The sequence below is a fragment of the Cetorhinus maximus genome, chromosome 14 (genome assembly GCF_964194155.1).
Source record: "Cetorhinus maximus chromosome 14, sCetMax3.hap1.1, whole genome shotgun sequence".
Classification (NCBI taxonomy): Eukaryota; Metazoa; Chordata; class Chondrichthyes; order Lamniformes; family Cetorhinidae; genus Cetorhinus; species Cetorhinus maximus.
In genome coordinates, this window is record NC_135892.1 from 30120562 (window position 1) to 30144924 (window position 24363).

The following is a 24363-nucleotide window of genomic DNA, read 5'->3' on the forward strand; positions in this document are numbered from 1 at the left end:
ACTTGCAAGTTCCCCTCTAAGCCACATACCATCCTGACTTGGACATATATTGCTATTCTTTCACTGTGGCTGGGTAAAAAAGCTGGAACTCCCTTCCTCACAACACGGTGGGTTTACTTATACTGCAAGAACTGCAGCAGTTCAAGAAGGTGGTCCACCACTACCTTCCCAAGGACAGTTAGGGATTGGCAATAAATGCTGCTCTTGCCAGTAACACTCACATCCCATGAACAAATACATTAAAAAATATTGTGTCTCCACAAACTCAAGATGGCCATTGACATCCATCTGTGCATGTGCCCTTGTCGGCACATGTGCAGAGAACCTAAAGCTGAATCTTGCTGACAGTGGAAAACAGGTGCAATTTAATTTGCCATTCACAATTTGAAGTTAGACAAAACATGATCAATATATTTAGTATTCTCATTGAATTTTTAAAAAATACCCATAAGGGAGCCAGCCAATTTCCCAACCAATTTTTAATCTTTGTGGCTGTGTCCAGGTGTTTCAGTAGCTTCAGAAGCAGGAACATAAAAATCTGTTCTATTGCATTTTCAAGGGAGTTTGAAGTCTCCAGCTTCTCTGTACATGCTTGCTTGTTTGAAATGGGTCATTGCCATAGAAAAAGATAAAGCTAAAGGAAATTACCTAGGCGAAAATGGCTATTGTATTTTCTTCTGAACAAAATAACCTTTTTTCGTTCCAAAATCCTAAGATACCAAGAAATTAAATGGAAAGGATAATGACATCACGGAATGAAATGGTACAACTACGCATATACCATATTGGCAGCAAACGCAGCCTAAAAAAAACAATGAACCAGTCGTGACCGACAGTCTGGAGTCAACCATCACCCTACAAACTTCCTCCAGATGTCATGATGCCGAAAGACTTCCCTGGACTGACACTGTCACCAGTTAGAGCTGCATGCCCTAACATACTTCCTACATTGTCCTGCAGGTCATAGACTCCTGCAGCTTATCCTCAATAAGATGGGAGAGAAGGGCATCTCCTTTTCCAGCACATGAGATTGATGCTCCATAATCACCTTTCTTTTGGAAACTAAGCTCCTGAGATCAGGTTTCCTGGACTCACTGAAATAAAAGAACCATTGATTCCCAGAATTCAAAATAATCACACTTATGACTCAAAATGGTGGAGCTTCATCAATTTCTTTCAGCTCTCCATGTGGCTGGTGGACTGATACATTGTTACTTGGCATTGACTGCAATGCAACGGTGAATGTAGCACCCTGAGATATGTATTCAGATAACAATTGGTCCCCAGCTCTTTACCAATAATATAACAATATAACATAAACAAAACATGAATGGGACAAAAAGTGGCAGATGAAATTTAATACAAATAAGTTACTGCACACAGGAAGGAAAAATCCATGACACATGTACTCCATGAATGATACTGAAACTCAACATTCAATAGGGCTAACCAATACAGAGCAGCAATGGACAAAACCAATAGAATCTTTGAACTACATTGCCAGAACAATAGAATACATCAGATGAAGTAGTGATTAAATTATACTGTGCTGTGTAGACCAGGTTTTGAATACTGTATAGTTCTAGGCACTAAAATACAAGGGAGTGTAGAGAAGAGCCATGAGGCTAACCCCTAGGGCAGGATTTTGCCCTTGATGGGCGGGCGGGCCTGACCGACTTGGTGGCGGGCAGGCAGCCAATTGCCGCTGCCATTTTGCGCAGGCGGGCCAATTAAGGCCCGCCCAGCGGGTTAGCGACTCCCGTGTACAACGGGAAAATTGTTGCGGCGGCGGGCGTGTTCATACCACAGTTTGTATAAAGAGTGGCTAGACAGCCTCGTTGAGGCAGTGCACCATGGCCACTGACAGAGAGCGACATGCTGCTTTCGGGGCACAGGAGGAGGAGGAGGGGGCAGACTGCAGGATAGGCCAGTGGGGGGGGCCACTGTGCCCCTCGCTTCCCAGATGCATGCCTTGCTGTCCTCCTCGAAGAGGTGTCCAACCGTCACGATATTTTGTATCCAGAGGATGGGAGGAGGAGGGCTCCCCACGTCACCAGGCAGGCGAGGCAGGAGGTGGTGGAGGCAGTAAGCGTCCATGACGATGTGCGGCGCACAGGAATAAGGTGCCGCAAGCGATTCAATGATTTGTTGTGCTCTGGAAGGGTGAGTACCATGTCAGCCGTGGCCATTTGACCCAGCAGGTAGCCTTAGCCTTTGAGCGCCCCCCTTAGTGTCGTTACTGCATTGGGCATTTAGCGCACGCTGGGTGGGCAAACAGATAGTGACTATGCTTACATCAGCCTTAGTGGTTGAGGAGAAGATGGGTTCTCCCCGCAGCATATGTTGGTGTTTGTCACATTTGAGTAGTCTGGGGGCAACCTGCAGGGAAGGCAGCTAGACACATACTCAGCACCCCAACACATGTCATATTGATGGTGATGAGATTGTGGAAGGGGAGCCTCAAGGTTTCGTGGCCAAGAGCCATCTGCTGGCCTCAGTGCCGCACCTAGTTTCGCCTCCTTGCCATGGGCGCTAAGCCCAGTGTGTTATTCAAAGTGATGGATGCCGAATGTGTCCAAGGTGGCTGTTGGGAGAGGGGGTTGGGACCAGCCATACTATATTCTCGGGACTGATCATCAGTAGTGTGGACAGGAGCTGCTGGAGGCCTCAGATGGGCCACAGTGGTTGGGGTACGGCGTGCGCGTGCAGAGTACATGAGCGATCAGCCCCAATAAATCCACTTCTCTGTTCTGCAGGCAAAAACCAAACACAATTTCAGGGAGCGCCAGCGAAGTGGTGGTGGGCACGCCATGCTGCAGCACCTCACCACCAACGAGGAGCAGGCCATGGAGCTGGGGAGGCAGCCAGGTCGGCAGGTGTTGGCGAGGCTGGGGTGCAGTGGCCAGGTATTTGAGGTCCACAGTCCCATCCACTCTGTCTCCCCAGAGGCTCCACGGGCCAGTGGACGCCCACCAAGGTCATCGACGCCAACAGGACAGTAGAGTCAGCAGGCTGTCTCACAAGCCACTCCGAGCAATGGGGAGGCACCTAGACGTAGCACCCGCAAACAAAAGCATAAGGCATGTTAGGCACGGGTATGTCACTGGTGATTTTGTGTTGGCCCTAGATTAGGGAAAAAATAGTTATGTATGCAAGAGCGATGTTTCTGTTTAATGTTGGATTGATTAAAGTCCAGTTTTCTTACCATGGCTGAGGGTGTTTCCTCTGTGCTGCAATTGTGTGTGCCTCCTTTGGCACTGCAGCTCAGTCATATTGAGGTAGCTGCTTTGCCACCTGTATACCCTGGCAGCAGGATAGTGGCGTCTTCTGTGGCCCCTTCCACCTTGGACAACCTCTTGGCACTGCGCCCCTTGTGCCTGCGCCTGGCCTCCCAAAGGTGGCTCCCCTGGAGGCTGATTGTCCACTCCTGGCCTCCTCCTTATTCTATCCTTCCCTTCCTCCTCAGAGGAGCTGCCTCCAGTGGAGATGTCAAAACCCATTCCCAGACTAAATGTAGGCCTCCAGAAAGCTGCAGGCCCGATAAAGATTACTGCCTGCAGACTGGTGAGCTGAAGCTTCAAAGTACAGAGAAAGCTGTTGGAAATTGATCTGAACTGCTAACAATCACACAGGCAAGTTTAAAACACTTTCTGCATTAAATACTTCAGGAAAAACACGAACAACCCCTCTGAGCCCACATATCCCGCCAGTGCATGAGTTTTGATAAAAAAATCACTTACCCGCCTGGCCGTTAGGCCCGTGCACTGAGCTGAAGTTCGCATGGGCCCCTCAAAATCCTCGTCGATTGGCAACTTAATGCCTTAACAAGGCCTTTAATTAATGGCGGGCGCGCATCGCGCTGGATAGCGCGCCCACCGACCTAAATATCACGATGCCGTGCACTGACGTCAGGACACTCGCGCGACATCAGCACGTGACATTTTAAGCGCTAACGTGCGGGCTCTGCCACCTGCCCGTCAGCCAGAAAATTCTGCCCCCTAGAGTCAGGGATGTGAATTCTGAGAGAAGACTGAAGAAACAGGCTATTTATCCTGGAAATTAGACACCTGTGAGGTGATCCTGTAGAGATATATTTATAGTAAACTGTATGGAAAAGTTTAATGCGGAGTAATACTTTAACTTAAACAATGGGAGTAGAACTAGGGGCAGAGGTTTAAACTAGTAAAAAAGCAACATGAGGGCTGATATCAGGAGGTTCTTCATGTCGACGATGAACAACACTTGGAACAGACTTGCAAGCAGGTTGGTAGATCGTTAAAAGCCTAAAACCAATTTGATGCAACAACAGGGTGGGGACAGGGCAAAGTGTTTGTATGGACAAATTATTATTATTATTATTATTATTGTAGGATATCCCTCGCCAGCAGGGATAATTGTCTTCCATCTGTCCAAAGATGGCTGATGAGGCTGATTTGGGATCTGCAGACTTTATGTCGTGTAGGGCATTTGTTGTCATATGGAATGTCTGGTTGTGTATTATTCGTTTGAGTCATGGCGTGTTCTTTTTGCCTCTTTCGCTTTCCCTCTTCATTTTGGCATAATTGGGTCTCAACATGCTGGGATTCTTCCCACAGACTCTGCCGCCATCTGGTTCAGTCCAAGGTGATGGTCTCCCTGGAGTTGATGTCAATGTTGCATTTCTTCATGTTGGCTTTTAGCACATCCTTGAACCGCTTCTTCTCTCCTCCTCTGGTGCGCCTGCCCTGACTGAGCTGGGGGAAGAAGACCTGCTTTGGGAACCTGTTATCTCACATCCGAACTATATGACCAACCCAATGAAGCTGATGGTGGATGACCAAAGCCTTGATGCTTGTGTTGCCTGCTTGTGAGAGGACTCTGATGTTGGTCCTCCCACTTAATATGTAAGATATTCTTCAGGCAGCATTGATGGTATGACTCCAGTGCTTTGAGGTTCCTCCAATACATTGTTCATGTCTCAGCTCTGTACAATAAGGAAAGGATCACCACTGCAAGGTAAACCATGAGCTTAGTTTCAGTTTTGATGTCACGATTTTCAAATACTCATTTCATCGGCCAACAGCAGGTTTCAAGTGATGCTGGATTTCTTCATCAATGTCAACCTTCTGTGAAAGATAACTTCTAAGGTACTGGAAGTGTTCCACAATTTCCAGGCACTCACCACGAATGCTAATCCATGGGCTGGAGCGTGTGATTTGGAGCTTGCTGGTAGGAGACTTTGGTCTTCTGAATATCGAGTGTAAGTTACATCTTGTTGTATGCCTCACTAAATACGTTAGCAATTCTCTGGAGATCCACTTCCAACACAGCACTCACTGCAGCATAATCAGCGTATTGGAGCTCAACGACTGAGGTCGGTGTGATCTTAGTTTTTGATTGGAGCCATCTGAGATTAAATAGTTTACTGTCCATTTGATAAAAAAGCTGTACTCCAGCAGGGAGCTTGTGTCTAATCAGATGGAGCTTGGCAGCAAGGAACATCAGAAATGATACAATGACACAACCTTGTTTGACCCCTGTCTTAACCTCAAAAGGGCCTGTAATGGACCCATTGTTATGGATCACTGCTGGCGTATCATCATGGAGCAGGCGAAGGATGGTAACAAATTTTGGAAGACATCCATACATCAGCAGAATCTTCCAGAGTGCTTCACAATTTACAGAGTTGAAGGCCAATGTAAAGTCAAAGAACGCTAGATAGTGAGGTTGATTTTGTTCGCAACATTTTTCTTATAGTTAGTGAGCTGTAAAATCATGTCGGCCGTGCCTCTTGATGGCTGAACCCACGTTGAGATTTGCGAAGTAGATCTTCAGCAAGTGTAATAAGTCAATTCAGAAGGATTCTTATAATGATCCGTCTTGCGATGGAAAGCAGGGAAATGCATCTGTAATTTCCACAGTTGGATTTGTCCCGTTTATTGAAGATTGTCATAATCATGATTTCTTTGAGATCATTTGGGACATCCTCTTCATTCGGAATCTGTAGGATAAGGGCATGGAGCTGTAATGTTAGCTTCTTTCCTTCATGCTTAAAGATTTCAGTGGGGATTCCATCACCCCCTGATGCTTTGTTGTTCTTTATTTGTGTGATGGCTTTCATCACCTTGTTATGATCCCAGCTGATATTAATACTGGACAAGTCTGCTAATTGCTCTGATTTACCAGCAATTCCTTTTCCCGTTCAAGGCGTTTTTCACAATACTTCATAGAGTCTTCTGATGCTTGAAGTTCGTCAAGTTTTAACTGAAGATCTATCTTTGTTGAGTTTGCTTCTACAAGCTTTATCATTTAGACATCTCAAGTCCTCAGTCAAGTGATCTACTTCCTGTGACTGATAGCTCAATTGTTCTCATCAGTTCTCATTTTTGATTAGCAAACACATCTTTCGTGCATGAAAGTCGATTCTCTACACGGATCAGGTTTTCCTTCAAGTGCTCATTACTGGCAATAAGCTTCATGTGACTATCCACAGTAAATTTTTGGAGTTTAATAAGATCAGCATGATCAAATTCCTGCTGCAATACAATTGTTGCTATGTTACTGTCTCTGCTAGCCAAATTATTACCCAGAATAAAATCTACTCCTTCAATAGGTAACCTAGGAACAATTCCCACTGTATCAATTCTGTTTACTAAGTCACTTCGTAAATTGACTTTACACAAAGAAACAGGCAAATAAATTCCATGAATATCTCCCATTAATACCTTTTCCTTCAAACTACCTGGAACACAAATTGTATCATCTGCCACCATCAATTGCTGATCTGCCCCAGTAACTCTCAAATTTTTAATTCCTCCAATTTCCCTGTTGATTCCCTTATGACCATTTCCCCACATGTAACTGTGTGAGATACCACGGGGTCTCTCAGCCAAACCGCACTGTAGCAGGTCAGTACACTATTGTATGTAATAGGTGACTGAGTGGACAACATCCTAGTCACCTGGGAATCGATGGGTAAAGCCAGATATGCCAAAGTCACTGATGCATTGGAGACATAGTTAAATCTCCACAAGAACACTATCGTGGAATTCACAAAGCCCAATAAATATACCCAGAGACACGGGGAAAGCATTAATGCATTTATTAATGATTTGTACTGATTAGCAGAAGCCTGTGAGTACTGTAATCTGAAAGAGGAGTTAATCCCTGTGACAGAATAGTTGTTGCAGTAGTGGATGACGCATTATCAGATAATTTGCAGTCCCGAGAAGACTTGGCGCTGGGGAAGGTGATTCAATTAAGTAGACAAGCCAAGATGAGGAAGCAGAACCAATCAGTAGTCAGAGAGACAGCCCAAATCCCAAAGTAACAGATGCAGTTGAATTTGAGAGACATAAAAAATGGAAAATAGAGAGAAGGAGAGACTTACAGAATGTAAAGCAATTAATAGCAGCAGCCCATACTAGCTGTTGCTGGTGCGGTAAAGAAAGGCATGGTGCAGGAATTGTTCTGCCAAAGACGCACAATGCCATCAGTGCAAAAAGATGGGACATTTTCAGGCAGTATGTCGCAGTAGAAAAACGGGCAGAAGATTGAAAAAGAAAAGGTTTTAAAAGGAAACAGAGACCATGAAGTTGAAGATTCACAAGACATTGAGATACCCTTCTTAGGAGAGATTAAAGAATTAAGCAGGAACTATTGGAGTACAGAGATCTTGGTAGAAGGTCCCAGGAAACACTTTAAATTATGTGCTGGAGCAACAGTTTTATTTCTTTCAGAAGCTGAACTATGGTTAGACAATAGAGTTCTTCAAACATCCTACAAAAAGCTACAAGGACCAGGAGGAACTCAGCTGAAGTTTCTGGGAGAATTAACAGCTACTTTAAAGCGCATAGAGAAAGTAATTACTGAAGTACTGTATATAATTCAAGATCAGAGCTGTTCACTTTTAAATAGAAAGGCATGTATGGAATTGAATCTAATCCACAGAACAGAAGAAATAAAGAATGGTGAAGGTCCATCAGGAGGTTTCAATGCAGAATTTCTGATGTCATTTACAGATTGGGAGAGCTAAAAATAGCTAAGAGCTGATATTGTCAGAATGTCACAAAATTCTCATTTAAATTGGGATGCAGCTGACCTCCTATCTGAATTCAAAATGTTCAAACAGTGTCCAGAGCTATGGTTTCTTGATTCAGGTGTATCTGAACCAGATAAGCAAGCCATAAAAATTCACCTAGCAACTAAGAATGAAGGCCTACACAGGCTGAACACATCAGGCCCCACAAAGGGCCCCCAAAAGATATGTACTACATTGGAAGACCATTTCAGAATCAGGTTAAACTTTCGTATTCAAAAACCAGAGTTCATATCAGTTCAACAACACACTAGAATCCACTTTGTCAGCAGATGCAGAGAAAAGGATACATACTCTGATTTTTCAAATGCAGAACTAGCAGACAGAATTGTTGAGTTGGTGATCATATCCACTCCCATGGAAGCGTTCCAGAAAAATCTGCTAGACAAGCCTAAAACGTATAGCATTGAAGACCTACTCAAGGATGGACATAAATATGAAGCGATCCTCGCAGGTCAGCGAAGCTTACAGGTCCTAAGTATGACCCCAAATGTTGATACACTTACTAGAGCACCAAACTTAGTAAGATATGTGGAAGGTGTGGTCTTCTGCATGCACCAAGGAAATGCCCAGCTTTCCATTAATTCTGTAAGGCACGTGGCAGAAAAGGTCATTGTCAGTGTAAGTGCGCAAGAGTAAAGGCGTGATGCAGCTACAAAGACCCGTACATTGATCCAAACAGACCAGATATAATCAGTACCTTCAAGCAATAAGAACGACCAACTGGTATCCCATCAGAAACATATACATAGGATGTTTGACATACCGGAAAATGACAATTATGTGCACGATGAGACGAGGAGCAGTGAACACATGCTGCACACAGTCAATCTCGTGGAAAACACAGGTTCCATCTCATTGTCTGAAGTATTTACCAAGATTAAAATTATCTATCCTAAGAAAATAGGTAACTACTCATTATTGGCCAAGATTGACATGGGAGCAAGTGCTAACATACTACCCCTGCAAATTCTAAAAGACATGTATCCACAGACATGGAAGGCCATGACAAAACCCACTGCTGTGCAACTTTCAGCATACAACTGTCCATGAATTCCATGTGCAGATTCCATACTTCTGGAGTGCAAGCAGAATCAATCCTCCTGGGTGTCACAGAAGTTCTACATTGCGGATACTAAAGGCCCAGTGATCAGAGGTCTACTGGCATGCCGTGACCTCACAGTAGCAACAGTACATGGAATCAGTCAGACATCATATGGCAGACAACCTCAGAAACTACTCCTACCACCTCAATTCATGATCTAACATCAAAATATCCAGAATGTTTTGACAAAATTGGCACTTTTAAGGGAGCTGCAACATTACACTTGCTAATCCATCCATTGATCTGGTACATTTTGCACAACACAAATGCCAACAAGAAAAAATGGTGCAAGAGTTTACACTACAGAAACTGTGGAAAGCCATAATTGAAAGATAGATGGCCTGATTCAATTCAGCATGTCCATAGACACGTAAGACCATTTTGGCCTCACTGGGACAAGCTAGGCATCTCCCTGGGAGTCATTTTTAAAGGTAGGCAGGTCATCATACCAGACTCCTTGCTACCTGAAATTCGTCAACAACTTCATCGCTCACAGCTGGGCATAGATCAGATGAGAAGACGCGCAAGCGAATAAGTCTATTGACGAAATCTGAATAATGATATTGAAGTCACCGTCAGAAAGTGCGAGGCATGTCAAGAGCATATTCCAAGCCAGCACAAAGAACAAGTGGTTCCACAGGAAGTTCCTACTCAGCTTGGTCCAAAATCGTATCTGACCTCTTTCATGTCCATGGCATTGACTTCATTGTCATCGCGACTACTTTATCAAATACTCCATTAATGCACAATGTGTCAAGCACAGCTGTTGCGCACGCCCTAAGTGCTATTTTCAGTTTATCTGGTGTGCCTAGATAGATCATTACAGATAATGGCCTTTTAATTTATTGATAAGCTATTTCAGGGTATGTGTGAGAAGTGGATCGATCATGCCACTTCTCCTCATTATCTTAAATCTAATGGCCTAGCTGAACGGATGATTCCCACAGTGAAATCTCTAATTCTCAAATGTAGGCAGGTCAAGCAATATCTACACATTCCACAATGTTACATCTGAGAGTGACACCTTTAAGTGTAACTGTTCCATCACTGGCAGAGCTCATGTCTGGCTGAGCAGTGCGTATACCAATCTACCTACCCTTACCCATTCTACTTTCTCAGAAACTAGAGAGCAACTTTTAAATCTGCAAGAGAAGATGACCAATGTGCACGATAAAAATGCAGGCACAGAATTTGCCAAGTTTGCATTCAGAATCCCACATAAGGTACATGGCAACCAGCCAAGGTGACAAGGAATTGTTCAGAACGAAGGTCCTATGAAGTCATTACACGTAGAGGTGCAATGGTGAGGCATAACCTAGGATAAATGAGATCCATTCCAGCTCCTCAACCACCACGCAGACCTATTGCATCGAGGACAAGATCCCAAATGCAACCAGGAACAACACCCAAGAATGACAACCCCACAGATCGCTGTGAGCAATTAAAGAAACCTCCAGACAAGTTTACCATTACAAGTTCTGGGTGTACCAGCAGATTCCTTCTATGCTTTAGAGACTCATAGACATTTCTGTTCTATATACTTATGTAATGGTAACTAAACATGAATATGTATTGTAAATAGTTATACTTCTTTGGAAGGGAGGAAAATATCTTTAAAAATAAAGGGTGGTGTTGCATTATGCCGTTAAGTGATTGCAGCATGACATCACTAGAAAGGAAATGTGTCATGCGATCCAGCCCTAATTTCACTTTTGCTTTTAAGCAGAGCACAGCACAGACAGCTCAGTTGTTGGTGTCTTCAAGCTTTATACCTTTGTATAAATGTTCCCATGTGCCTAGTCTCAATAAATGAACCCACAGTGTGTTTGCACAATCCCTTATGAGAAATTGCTGCTTTTTATATCATTATAAAACCACAATAAAGGTGACCATTCCTTTTCCAAAATCACGTGACATCAAGTTGACCAAAAGTTAGCACTAGGAACCTGAAAATGGTGAGAGGGTTTGAAAGCAGAAAAGGTATCACATAAACAAATGAGCTAATTTATCTTTTTGTGATGCTAGGACAACAACCTAATGAGTGTGGAAGGTCTACTGTTAAGCCCAAGAAATGTTTTGGAAGAATTGTTGGTGGCTGTGTATCCAAACCACACTCCTGGCCTTGGCAAATTAGTCTTTGCACCAAGTAAGTGACTTGCCTCAGAAGACACATGGTAAGAAATCTTTCCTAGATAAGTTACAAGTGAAGTCATGCAGCCAGTCTCTGTTACACACTAGAAAATTAAGTTAGACCAGCCACATAAATACTGTGTCTTCAAGAGCACATCAAAGACTGGGTACTTGCTACAAACATCTTCTTGACTCTACAAAGCCTCTCCACCATCTACAAGGCACAAATCAAGAGTGTAATGGAATACTCTCCACTTGCATGGATGTGGCCTGCTCCAACAATGCTCAAAATGCTTGACACCATCAAGGGCAAGGCAGACCACTTGATTGGCACCCCATCCACCACCTTAAACATTCACCCCCTCCGCCATTACAGTGGCAGTGGTGTGTACCATCTATAAGTTGCACTGCAGCAACTTACCAAGGCTTCTTCAACAACACCTCCCAAACCCTTGACCTCCACTGCCTAGGACACAGCCATCAGATGCATGGGAATGCCACCATCTGCACGTTCCCCTCCGAATAACACATCATCCTGACTTGGATTATCACCCTTCCTTCATTGTCACTGGGTCAAAAACCTGGAACTCCCTAACTTCTCCGTGGTTGTACGTTCACTAAGCAGGCTGCACTGGCTCAAGTAGGCTGCTCGTGGCCACTTTCTCAAGGGCAGTTAGGAATGGACAGTAGATGATGGTCTTGCCAGTGATGCCCACATCCCATGAACAAATCTGGAATGGCAGAAATGATCTAGTACAGAAGAGGAGACTGGCCATGGAGTGGGAGCAGAGAAAATATACCAGAATGGTAACTGAGATGTGGGATTTCAGTTAGCTGGTGAAACTAGAGAAGCTATGATTGCTTTCCTGGAAGCAGAGGAAGTTCTGGGGAGGTTTAATAAAGATGTTCAAAATGATGAAGGAGGGTGAAAGAATAAATGAGCTGTTTTGACTGGCAGGAGGGTCGATAAACAGGGCTCAATTTTTTTAATAATTGGCAAAAAGGCCAGGGGAGATGACAAGATTTTTTTACGCATTGCATTATTTATATTAATTATACTTGTTCCAGACATCTGAAGCCATACTGTTAAAGCTTTTCAATCAGTTGATGTTATATGATTAAAACTGTCTTGTGTATCACAGTTTTGGTGTTCACTTCTGTGGAGGGACTCTTATCGATACCAAGTGGGTACTCACAGCTAAACATTGTTTAGAAAGGTAAGAGAATGCTGCACTGGATGCTCGTAACCTTAAAGACCCTTGTTTTCACTGACCAACATTGAATCCTGGTTGGACAACACCTTGACTTTAAGTTTCTCAACCTTGCTTCCACATCCCTCCATGGCCTCGCCCCTCCCCAGTCCTCAAACCTCACTCCAGCATTGACAGTAATGCTTTCAGCTTCCTAAAGCCTAAGCTCTGGAATTCCCTCCCTAAACCTCTCTGTCTCTCCTTAATACCTAAGATGCTCCTTAATACCGCTCTCTTTGACCAAACTTTTGGCCATCTGTCCTAACACCTTCTTACATGGCTCAGTGTCAAACTTTGTTGGGTAATGCTCCTGTGAAGCACCAGGAGGCATTTTATTACCATAAAGGCACTATTTAAATGAAGCTGTTGTTCTTGTAAAGACAAATGTGACAATTCCAGGTAGCTAAATTATTCACTGCATCTGTCGCAGATCCTTGAAACCTTCAGCCTACAAAGTCTATCTTGGAATACACAGACAGGCTGCATACGAATCATCAAGGCAGATAATAGACATTGCCAAAATAGTTCTCGAACCCAGTAGGAATGACATTGCTTTATTAAAGCTTGAAAGGTATTTATTTTAATTTTTTTATATTTGCCTTTGATTTAAATGAGGCAGTTCCCCCGTGTTCAGGTTAATGCATTGCTTGTGAAGGATGCACATAAGAGTTTTACATACACTAAGAATAATACTCTTGCTTCTAAGATAATGTGTGGCATATGAATCAGGATTGAAGCAATCTTCATTTGCCCCTAATTTACCCTTTCAACCACACAGGATGAGATGAGCAAAATGGTCAGGCATTGGGCTAATCTTATGGGGTCCCCACCCCAAGTTGTTAAAGTCAGGGGTGAGCTCACCTCCGCTTGGCAGGAATGTCCCGCAGCATATTAACGGCCATTGGGCCTTTAATTGGCTTGAGCCTGGCTTTCTGCTCCTATTGGAGAGGAGGTCCTACCTCCGAGAGCTGCCAGGCAATCAAATGACCAGCACCACTCTTGTCCCAGCAACGCCACTGGGAGCAATGGCCACTGCTGGGATTATAGCAGTCCCTGAGGAAGGCTTTCAGCGATGAAGCCCAATCTGTGAGATGAGAGGTCAGGCTGGCAGCACCCAGCAAGGGAGATGGGGACAGGGGTGACATCAAGGCCGCATTTGACCGATTGTGGCATCAAGGAGCCCTAGCAAAACGGGAGTCAGTGGGATTAAAGAGGAAAACTCTCACTGGTTGGAGTCATACCTAGCATAAAGGAAGATTGTTGTGGTTGTTGGAAGTCAGTCATCTCAGCTCCAGGGCATCACTTCAGGATTTCCTCAGGGTATTGTCCCATGCCCAACCATCTTCAGTTGCTTCATCAATGACCTTCCTTCCATCATAAGGTCAGAAGTGGGGATGTTCGCTGATGATTGCACAATGTTCAGCACCATTTGCAACTCCTCAGGTACTGAAGCAGTCCATGTCCAAATGCAGCAAGACCTGTACAACATCTAGGCTTGTGCTGATGATGGCAATAAATGCTGGCCCAGCTAGCGAAGCCCACATCCCGTAAATGAAAAGAAAATGTATATATATCTCTCTCCAACCAGATCTGGTTCCATGTCTTTCCTTAAATTCCCTCCCTTTAGCAAAGATGTCAACAGATTTAAGTTAAATGAGTTAACACCTCTGCTTAATGAATAGAGAGAAGAATTTCAGATGACTATGTTAAACATTCTATTTTCATATACGAGTGTACAATATCACAGCCATTGTCTTTTTGCTTTGGCTATAAAAGCTGTAAATCAAGTACAATGTTCACTGCAATTATTGTTGAGAGACATACAGATACTTGTGGCCCGAGGACCACTGACACCCATAATAAGTGTCTAGTAGTTACCAGCAAGTGGGGCAGGGTTCACCTTCGGCTTCAATTAGCAACCACTGGAATGACCTCTGGAAGTGTTACTTCCTCAATGGCCCTACTGTTCTGCAAAGGGCACATTAAAACTGAACCCAATTTCATGACAGAAAAGCCATATAATGAATAAGATGGAGAAGTTCTGGTGCACAAGTCTGGTATTTGTGACTGAAACAAAACTCACCTGCAACAGAGCTCAACCCATCACCACTACTCCTACAAATTGAAGCATATATGGACTGCCAAAGTCTTTACTTCTCCTTTCTTGTTACCAATCTCTTTCTCAGCACAGTGCGTAATCAATATTTGCCTTTTTTAACTGTCAGCCAAGCAGGAGAGGAAACTAGTTGTCTTTAAAATTCAGCCGGAAATTTTTATTGAAAACTGAACTATTGACATGAAAAAAGACAGTCACTTTTCTTCCTGCCTCTGACCCCAGTCTTCCTCTGTCTCTCCATCAGCTTCTCTCTGACTGTCACCTTTCTCTGTCCATTAACATAGTTCATTTTCTGGTACTTATAAAGCACTCAATAAAAGGTACAGCAGGGCTATAATTCAAGTAGTCATTTTTATCATTCACTCTTACATGCAGCTGATTTGTTGTTTTTCAAAAAGCCCTTGACATAATTTTACCTGAATAAAGTTATTCCATGTAGCATTGCCAATCAGTGAACAATCATCAGTTTTCAAGCTCAAGGTAAAAAAAGGACATATCTGATAGTTAAGAAGTAACCATTTTATGCAAATTAAATTAAAATAAAAATGATTTAAAACACACCTTTGATTTTAGGCCAGCAGTGCTGAATGACAAAGTCACTATAATCTGTTTGCCAACGGAAGGCTATATACTACCAAATGGAGATGACTGCTACGTTACAGGCTGGGGTGAAACACAAGGTACATATTAATCCAAATATTGCCCGAAGTAAAGTTACATGTCCTTAATTGTTTGCTTTTCCCTCTCTTTTCTCCACTAATTTGCCTCCCCCTTCACCTGTACTCTCCTGAAGGCATCGATTCCAGGGCTGCTCATTGTTCATGGATGCTGATAACATGCTGAGGTGGTATGACCCTGTGTATCCAACAGGTCGATGTGATGCATCTAATGTGTCGGTGAAGAGAGTTAGCATGTTTCCCACTTCTTGTGTGCTAGTTTGCTTCTCATTTTCAACCCATACACCACTGGCTGGCAGCAATGTGAAACGGAGAGTCAAATGTGTAAGTCTCTATCTGTCAGTACACAGCCTCTCCATTGACATGTCCTCAGCTGTGCCTCCTCATGGTAGCACATGGAAACAGGGTCCCTCACAGACCCAGTCTAATGTTTCAGAGGAACTTGGAGGAGATTTGGCCCCTAGACATGCAGTGTGGCATCCAGAATAAACCCTGACGAATCTGGAGTGAAGCCCAAAGGAGTACTAATGTCTAAATATGTCATCTTTCCAGCAACTTCTGCAATCAAGCTGTTGCTAAATGCAGTGCTTTGCATTCTTTTGGATACAACTGGAGAGGTTGTGAGGTGGGCCCTGGTGTTCGGATAGCCCAAGGCCTCCATAGATTTTGCCCAGGCTTGTGCCCCGGCAAGAACAATTCAGTTTCTCTGCAGAATGTTAACACAACACGGGAGACAGCAGTTACATGTCTTAAGCCCAACTTGATTTTCATAGAGAACAGGTGCGATGGGCTGTCTCCAGCGGTGGGAGGGACCCTCATGTCCCACTGGTCAGCCATCACCCACCTCAAGTCAGGCAGTTCCAACTAGTAAGTTGCTAACCCGTCAAGGTCTCTCTGCTTCATTGGGTGCTTGGAGCTTAGAGCCCCTGCTCAACAAATGGACCAAATCTATCGCACTAGGCAAACAAACTGTTTTTCTTCTCCTTGTGCTTATTTAGTAGATAAACATCAAAGCACCAACCACATATGAGAGATTGGTTAACACAAAAATACCTAGGTTCATTTATTAAGGATTTGAGAAGCTAGTAGCAGTATTACGCAGCCGGAGAACCTGTATACATGTCCGAGTTGGTAGCTTCCTCAGAACAAACTCAGACTAAGTCAGAATCGCATGGTACATTGCATGATTTCCCCTCTGGTATCGTATACAGAAATCATAACCACACATACTTAAAGGCGTAGCACAACACAAACAAAACAAATACAAAGAAAGAAGATGCCAACTCTTTGATTGGCAAGCTGGAACGTCAGGACCATGTGCGTGGCAGATGACTTGTAGCTGGTTTATAACGTGCAAGACAGCCGTGATCAACATGGAAATGTTAGGCTGGACATTGACATAGACAGAAAGAGACATACAAGAGACCAGTCTTGCTGAGAGTGGATCACTAAAAGAAAAACATTACATGTTTATCTGGCAGAGGAAGAATTCAGAGGAAATATGTGAGCAGGGTGTAGGTTCGCTGTAGAGAACTTATTACTCTTGTTGATCAAATGGTTCCCCTCAAAAGGTTCAGAATGTGACCTCTCTCTTTGCCTCTCAACTCAAACAACACCCATTAACCTCGAGTATCTCCAATGCTGTGTTCCACTACAGAAGCGAAAGACCAGTTCTACAAGGAACTTAACACTGCCATCAGCAGAATCTCTAAGTCAGAACATCTTTACCTATTTGGGGATTTCAATACAAGAGCGGGCACAGGCCATGAGGCAGGATATTCCTCGGATGTCATAGCTTGGGAAAGATAAATGAGAATGAACAGAGATTACTTGAGCTTTGCTGCTACCTGGAGCTTTTTGTAACTAACACTTCCTTTCAGAAGAAGCACTTTCTTTCAGAGGAAGCCTCTAGGTGTCCTGGAAACATCTAAGGTCAGGGCATTGGCACCGGCTGGCCTGATCATCACCAGATATGACTCTCTCAAGCGCATTCTCAACACATGCAGCTGCCACAGTGCTGACTGTGATACAGATCATTCCCCAGTGTCCACCAAGGTTCGGATGAAACCCTTGAAACTTGTTCATTCAAAGCAGAAATGCTGTCCTTGTATCAACATCAGCCACACTGCATACCCAGATAAGAACTAACAGTTCCCAACTCAATTGAACAGCTGCTCTCTGGCATTCCCACACAAAGTGCAGAAACGAAATGGAACATACTTCGAAATGCCACTTACAAAACTGCACTCTCACCATTTGGGAAGCAAGAGTGGAAAAACCCTGACAGATTCAAGGCTGATATCACTCTGTTGGAATTTACTAAGGAAGCCAAACGATCTGCTCTCATTAATTACAAGAAAGATCTGATACAGAAGACTCTAAGAGCCACTCGAAGTAAAGTCCTACAGACTGCTAGACAGTGTGCCAATGACTATTGGTTACAACTTTGCAAGCATATTTAGATGCCCTTCAACATAAGGAATGCCAGGGGGATGTATGATGGGATCAAAAAGGCAACAGGTCATCAACAGAGAAAACAGCCCCATTGAGAACAAAGGCAAGGGAAGGTCATCACTGACTGCAAAAACAGTTGGAGAGATGTGTGAGATGCTACTTTGAGTTGAACTCTAGAGATAGCACTGTCACCAAGAAGGCTCTAGACATCATAAAGAGCCTGTCTGCCATGGAAGAGCTAGATATTAAACCTACGGTGGAGAAATTTAGCAAAGCTATTGACTTGCTTGCCACGGGCAAAGCTCAATGTGCTGATGCTATCCCACCTGAACTCATTAAGCTCGGGAAACCAGCACTCCTACAGCTTCTGCACAAACTTCTCTGTCTCTGCTGGAGGGAGGAGGCAGTACCCCAGGATATTCAAGACGCAAGGATTGTGACCCTGTACAAGAACAAGGGTGACTGGAGCGATTGCAATAATTATCAAGGCATCTCCCTGCAGAGTATGATGGGAAAAGTATTTGCCTGTGTTGTGCTTGTCAAACTGCAGATACTGGCTGAATGAATCCATCCCAAATCCCAGTGTGGTTTCAGAACTGGAAGATCCACAATTCACATGATCTTCTCAGTCCGGCAGCTACAAGAGAAATGCTGTGAAATTCCATGATACATTGCCTTCATTGATCTAGCTGCTGGAGAAAACTGGCTGCCCTCTGAAGTTGCTCAATGTGATCTCTTTCCATAACAACATGATGGGTAAGATCAGCCATGATGGGGCAACATTGGAACCCTTTAAGATCTGCATTGTGGTCAAAAAGGGCTATGTTCTGGCACCGATACCCTTTGGCATATTCTTCTCTTTGCTGCTGTCATATCCTTCATTTCATCTACAGAGGATGCCTACTTGCATATCTGAATGGATGGAAAGCTGTTGGGCCTTGTCCGCCTGAGAACCAATGTCGCACTAATATTCCATACAGAGAAATACCTTCAGCGGTAAATGGACAGACATTCTCATGCTTGTAAAGAGTTTGGTTTGACCATCAGTATCAGGAAGAAAAATGTCATGGTGTAGGACATTGCCCTAAAGCAATCTGTCAGCATTGACAGTGTGACGCTGGAGGTTGTTGATGGCTTCACATATCTAAACTCTACAATCACCAGCAACCTGTCACATGATGCATTGCAAAAGCTGCAGCTGTTATGACCAAGCTGATTAAGAGAGTCAGCAACCTGACTGAGAACACCAAACTGCAAGTCTGCCAAGCCTATGTCCTCAGTGCTCTCCTCTACAGTTAACAACATATTCTCTACAGGAGAAAAGCCTGAACAATTTTCATCTTCTCTGTCTCAGACGTATCCTTGGTATCTCTTGACAGGACAAAGCCACCAACTCAGAGGTCCTGAAGCACGCTAATTTTGTCAGTATACACTTATTACTGAGTAAATGATGCCTGAGCTGGCTCGTCCATGTCCGTGACAGCTGTATACCCAAGGACCTTCTGTACGGTAAACTGGCTACTGGGTCATGACCTCCTGGGCATCCATACCTCTGCTACGTGGACACCTGCAAGAGAAATATGAAGATGGCAGACATTGACAACTGGAACTGAGAGATAGTCGCCAACAGCTGTGACTTCTAGAAGCTGTTTGGAAGAGCATTGGAACAAATGAGCAGAAATGGAAAGCTCTGTTAGCCAAGAAGAGGGCCCAGAGAAAATAGAGGCCGATAAATCCTACACCTTCTCAGCCCACAGTCTTCCTCTGCGGCAAATGCTGCAGAGACTGCTATGCCAGAGTGGAGCTCCTGAACCACACCATGCGATGCTTAACACAGAGTTGCCCACCACAGCGCAAAACGCTCTCTCACGAAATGGAAGGCTACCAAGGTATGAGCCTAGACAAAGATAATTTATTTGCTATTTTACCATGAGTGCATCACAGATAACTTCTAATTCTGTCTGGGTTAACCACATATAGGGCAGAATTTTCCCATTGGGGTGGGACCTGCACGCCAACACCTAAAATGACGTGTGGTGACATTGGGTGAGTGTCCCGACGTCACTGCACGCCATCGCAATATTTCGTTGGGCGGGTGCGTGATGATATCCGATGCGCACCCACCATTAATTAGCAGGCCACTTAAAGCCCTTGAGGCGCCAATTGACAGCGATTTCCCGTGCAATCTTCGGGTCATCGCATGGGCGCAACAGGCAGGCGGGTAGGAGACATTTGTATAAACCTCATCCACAGGCAGGATAAGAGGACTCAGTGGGGTCGCATGTGTGCTCTGTCAAATATTTAATTTGCAAAGTTACTGATACTTGCCTGTATGAGCTGCAATACTTCAAAACGCACACCAGCTGCTTGGACTGGACTCATAATCTTCAGGTCAGCACTCTGCAGTGAAGAATTGTTTTTGGGCCTGCAGGTTTCAGGAAGCCTACCCTTAGCCTGGGAATGGGAGTTGAACTCTCCACTGGAGGCACCTCCTCTGAGGAGGATGGGAGGGCTAGAAGGATGAAGAGGCCAGGAGTGCACATTCAGCCTCCAGGGGAGCTACCTTTGGGAGGAGAGGCGCAGGCACAAGGGGTGCAGGGCCATGAGTTGGTCTAAGGTGGAAGGGGCTGCAGAAGATGCCACTATCCTGCTGCCAGGGTATGCAGGCAGCGAAGCAGCTACCTCAATATGTCTGAGGTGCAGTGCTGAAGGAGGCTCCATCTCTCAAGGGAGACAGTCAACTCTACCTGTCAGATGATTGGGCCTGAGATCTCCCCTAACTGTGTGGGTAGACACCCCATGCCAGTGGCTGTAAAGGTCACAGCTGCCCTCAACTTCTATGTCTCTGGCTCCTTCCAGGGGTCGGTGGGTAATCTTTGCAGTGTCTCCCAATCAGCTGTCCACACTTGTGTGAAACAGGTTACAGACGCTCTGGTCAGGCATGCACTGACCTTCATCCACTTCCGTTGGGACCAGGCAAGCCAGACACAACGAGCCAGAGGCTTTGCAGCCATTGCTGGCTTCCCCCGCATCCAGGGTACTATAGACTGCACACATGTGGCCATCAAGGCGCCAGCAGGTGAGCCTGGTGCCTTCGTCAACAGGAAGGGCTTCCACTCCAGGAACGTGCAGATAGTGTGTGACCACAGGATGCTGATTTTGCAAGTTTGTGCAAGGTGCCCAGGCAGCTCCCATGATGCCTACATCCTCTAATACTCCCAGGTGCTGGGGCTCTTCAGTGCTCCAGCCTGGCTGGATGGATGGCTGCTGGGTGACAAGGGCTATCCCCTCAGAAGGTGGCTCATGACGCTTCTTCGCCATCCAAATACAGAGGCTGAGCAGCGGTACAATAGGAGCCACGCCTCCAGAAGGGCTGTGCTGGAGAGAGCCATCAGTCTTCTCAAGATGCGCTTCCGATGCCTGGCACACTCCAGTACCCCCTAGATCATGTGTCACTGATAGTGGTTGCAGGCTCTACACTCGATTCCTGAGTGCAAAATCTGCCTGGATAGGAGCATTAACTAAGGGCCTTGTCAATAAAGCAGACGAAGAGAGGCACCCTCAGCCATTATGACATGTCTGAATTTAATGGTATAACAAAAGGAACTTAAGAGAACAAAATGACAAAGGTGTTCAACTTCACACCAACTCATAAAGACCTCATTGTGGGCCAACACAAAAGCACCAGTGATAAACCTGTGGTGTGCCTAAGGTGCCTTATGTTTACGCTTTCGGTCGCTACTTCTTGGTGCTGCCCCCTCACTGGGACTGGCATCTGAGACAGTCTGCTGTCCTGTTGGCCTCGATGGCCTTGGCGGCTGTCCCCTGGCCTGTGAAGCCTGTGCTGGCCCAGTCTAGGAGGGAGCTGACAGTTCCCTAGCTGGCATCTCCCCAGTCGCCGCAGCCTCATCGGATGCAACGGTCACTGGCAGAGGGGCAGAGGAGCTGCTGCCCTCAGCCGGAGCACCCTGAGAGGAGCCCGGAGAGATGACAGGCAGCTGCTGTGCCGACGTGAGGTCAGTTCAGACCTCACTGCTCACCGTGAAAGGATGGGCACCGAGCTGAGAAACTTGGTGCCCAGACCATCTCCCACACTGGCACTGACGATGTGGCACTGGTCAATGCTGATGTGAGGGCTTGCTGGTCTGAGCGCATCCCCAGGAAGCCCTGATTGGTCCCCTGGAGGAGCCTCTCCACGCGAGTCGCCATTCTCTCCATGGAGGACACATGGCGCTCGCCCCTGAGGCTCATTGCATCGGCGATGGTCTGCGTAGACTCCCCCACCACAGAGACCAAGCCAAGCATAGCCTCATGTATCTCCCCCAGATACTCCTGCAGACCCTGCTGCATTTTCTGCATTTGCTGCATCACAGGTGACTCCAGAAGCACATCATCAGCCACCGACTGAGCATGTGCCTGGTCTCTTGCAGTCCTCCAAATGCTGGCACCATGGGTATTCTCTGTCTCTGCCAGCTCCTCCAGCAACTGTGAAGTGCCGTCACCACTGTGCCCCGGTACATCAACTGATGACCTAACTCCCACCAAGGTGCTAGTATCTGCGCTGGTGCCTGCCTGGCAGAGATGGTGTGACGCTGGTGAGTCCGAGACATCTGGGCCCTCAGGTGTGAGAGGGGGCCCCTGCTGCTCCTCCTCCCAGCCCTGCTCCGCTGTTGCTGGAAGCAAGAACAAGGACATTTGATTAGTTAACATGGAGACAATGTCAATGTGTATCCCTGTCCCCCGGATCATTATGCACTCATTCTTCCATAAGCAATGGTCAAACCATGTTGCAAACTTCAATCACTGAACATTCAGCACTGCCATGGCTGTTGGGAGAACAATGGTGACCTCAGTGCTGGACAAACATACCTGCCCGTGGCACTCCAGCCTCACCGACGCCGGTGGATCTGGGCACATGGCGCCTCTGCAGATCTAGGGCCTCCTGCTCGAACCGGCTAAGCATCGCCACCTGGGCTGGCCCCGAGCCAGTCCTCACCTGATCAGCGGCATTATGTGCATTCTTCTCCTGAAAAGGAGAGAAGAGCATTGATTAGTGCTACTTGTACCTGGATTCTCTTCGCGGCCAGCCCACCCCAACCAGAGTGGGACACTGCAGGGCTCCAGTGTCTTCTCACCCCGCTGGTGCTGAACACTCACACAAAGATGCCAGGCCTGTCCTCCGCCCGCACCCGCACCCCGCCCCCACCTTGGCCAAATTCTGCCTAGATCACATTTGGCACCACATGGTCTAACCTTCCATAGCAAGGACGTGCAAGCACGTGGAATGCAGAGGACAGCAGATCGATCGGTGCCACACCACCTTGAAGCTTCCCTCCCAGCATGTCAGCACCCTGACTTTGATATATCCTGGAATTCCAGCACTGCGCCTCGGTGCCGATCATCCAGGTTGCCCCCAAAACAGTAATGTGGGTCTCAGTGTACCACATGCTGTGGGTGCAGAACCCATCTCTTCACCATCCTCTCAGGGTGACCTCGGCATGGGCAATATCTGCTGGCCCACCCAGTGAAGGACACATGCCGTCAATGATTCAATTCATTCACTACACTCAGACTTGGGGGGTGGGGAGCGACGGCGCCAGGCGGGAAAGCCTACCTGCTGGGCTAAGTGACCAATGCCAACATGGTATTCACCCTTCCCGAGCGCAAGAGGTCGTTGAAGCGCTTGCGGCACTGGATCCACATGCGTTGCACCACATTGTGGGAGCTCATTGTCTCCGCCACCTCTTCCCAGGCATGTGGGGTGGCCTCCTCCTCCTGTCCTGGGGTACAAGGATCTCCCGCTGTGCTGCTGCCTTCTCGAGGAGGGCAGAAAGGCAATCATCCGAAAAACGAGGGGCACAGTGCCCCCCTGCCCTACCCTCCTGCATGGCCTGCTCACCAGCAGCGCTCTGGGGAGCCCTTCCAGTAGCCATGTTTGACAGCCTTTAAAAAGCTGCAGCAGCTTTTTTAAACAGGCTGCCCGGTCGCCATTATACCTGGCGGTCATTGCAGTCCCGCTGCTGCCCACCCACTCCTACTGTCCTCGGGAGCCGTGATTCACACTGGGCGGGCCTTAATTGACCCGCCCGCATAAAATGGTAGCACAGACCTGATCACAGGCGGCGATTGGGTCCGTGCCCGCCCGCTCCCCCTCCACCACCCACCAGCCAGAAAATTCTGCCCATAAAGATTTTCAAACGTCATTGTGGAATCAGGAGCGGAATTCTTAAACTTTGAGAGGGCAGATATGAAGGATCACTACCAGAGGAGGGTGGGGTCCAGGTGGTTGAAGAGAAATCTGATCATGTCATGGTTCTGCCCTGTTTACAATGGCCCGTAAATTCTGGGAAGGGAGTTGTTTATATAAACACATTGGCCAGCATTTTTCAGTCAGCATGCGGGGCCAGGCCGTAAAATGACGCACAATGATGTCAGGCGTGCGTCCCAACGCCATTGTGCTGTCTCGTGATGCTTCGTTCAACGGGCGTGCGCTGGAGTTGGCTGCAGGCCTGCTGATAAAAGATAGGCCATTAACAAATTAATTAATGTCATTG

At 46.0% G+C, this 24363-nt stretch overlaps 1 protein-coding gene across 3 annotated transcripts in view; it reads left to right on the forward strand.

Annotated features, from left to right (window-relative positions):
* LOC144689556 (plasminogen-like) overlaps positions 1-24363 on the forward strand; it is a 183648-nt gene that overhangs the window by 137027 nt on the left and 22258 nt on the right. For 2 of the 3 annotated variants that reach the window (XM_078556731.1, XM_078556733.1), the window contains exons 14-18: positions 2757-2906; positions 11208-11328; positions 12455-12529; positions 12993-13133; positions 15252-15358. In XM_078556731.1, coding sequence (XP_078412857.1) covers positions 2757-2906; positions 11208-11328; positions 12455-12529; positions 12993-13133; positions 15252-15358 — 594 coding nt within the window. The remainder of the gene's footprint in view (positions 1-2756; positions 2907-11207; positions 11329-12454; positions 12530-12992; positions 13134-15251; positions 15359-24363) is intronic. The other variant, XM_078556732.1, reaches the window with a different exon arrangement.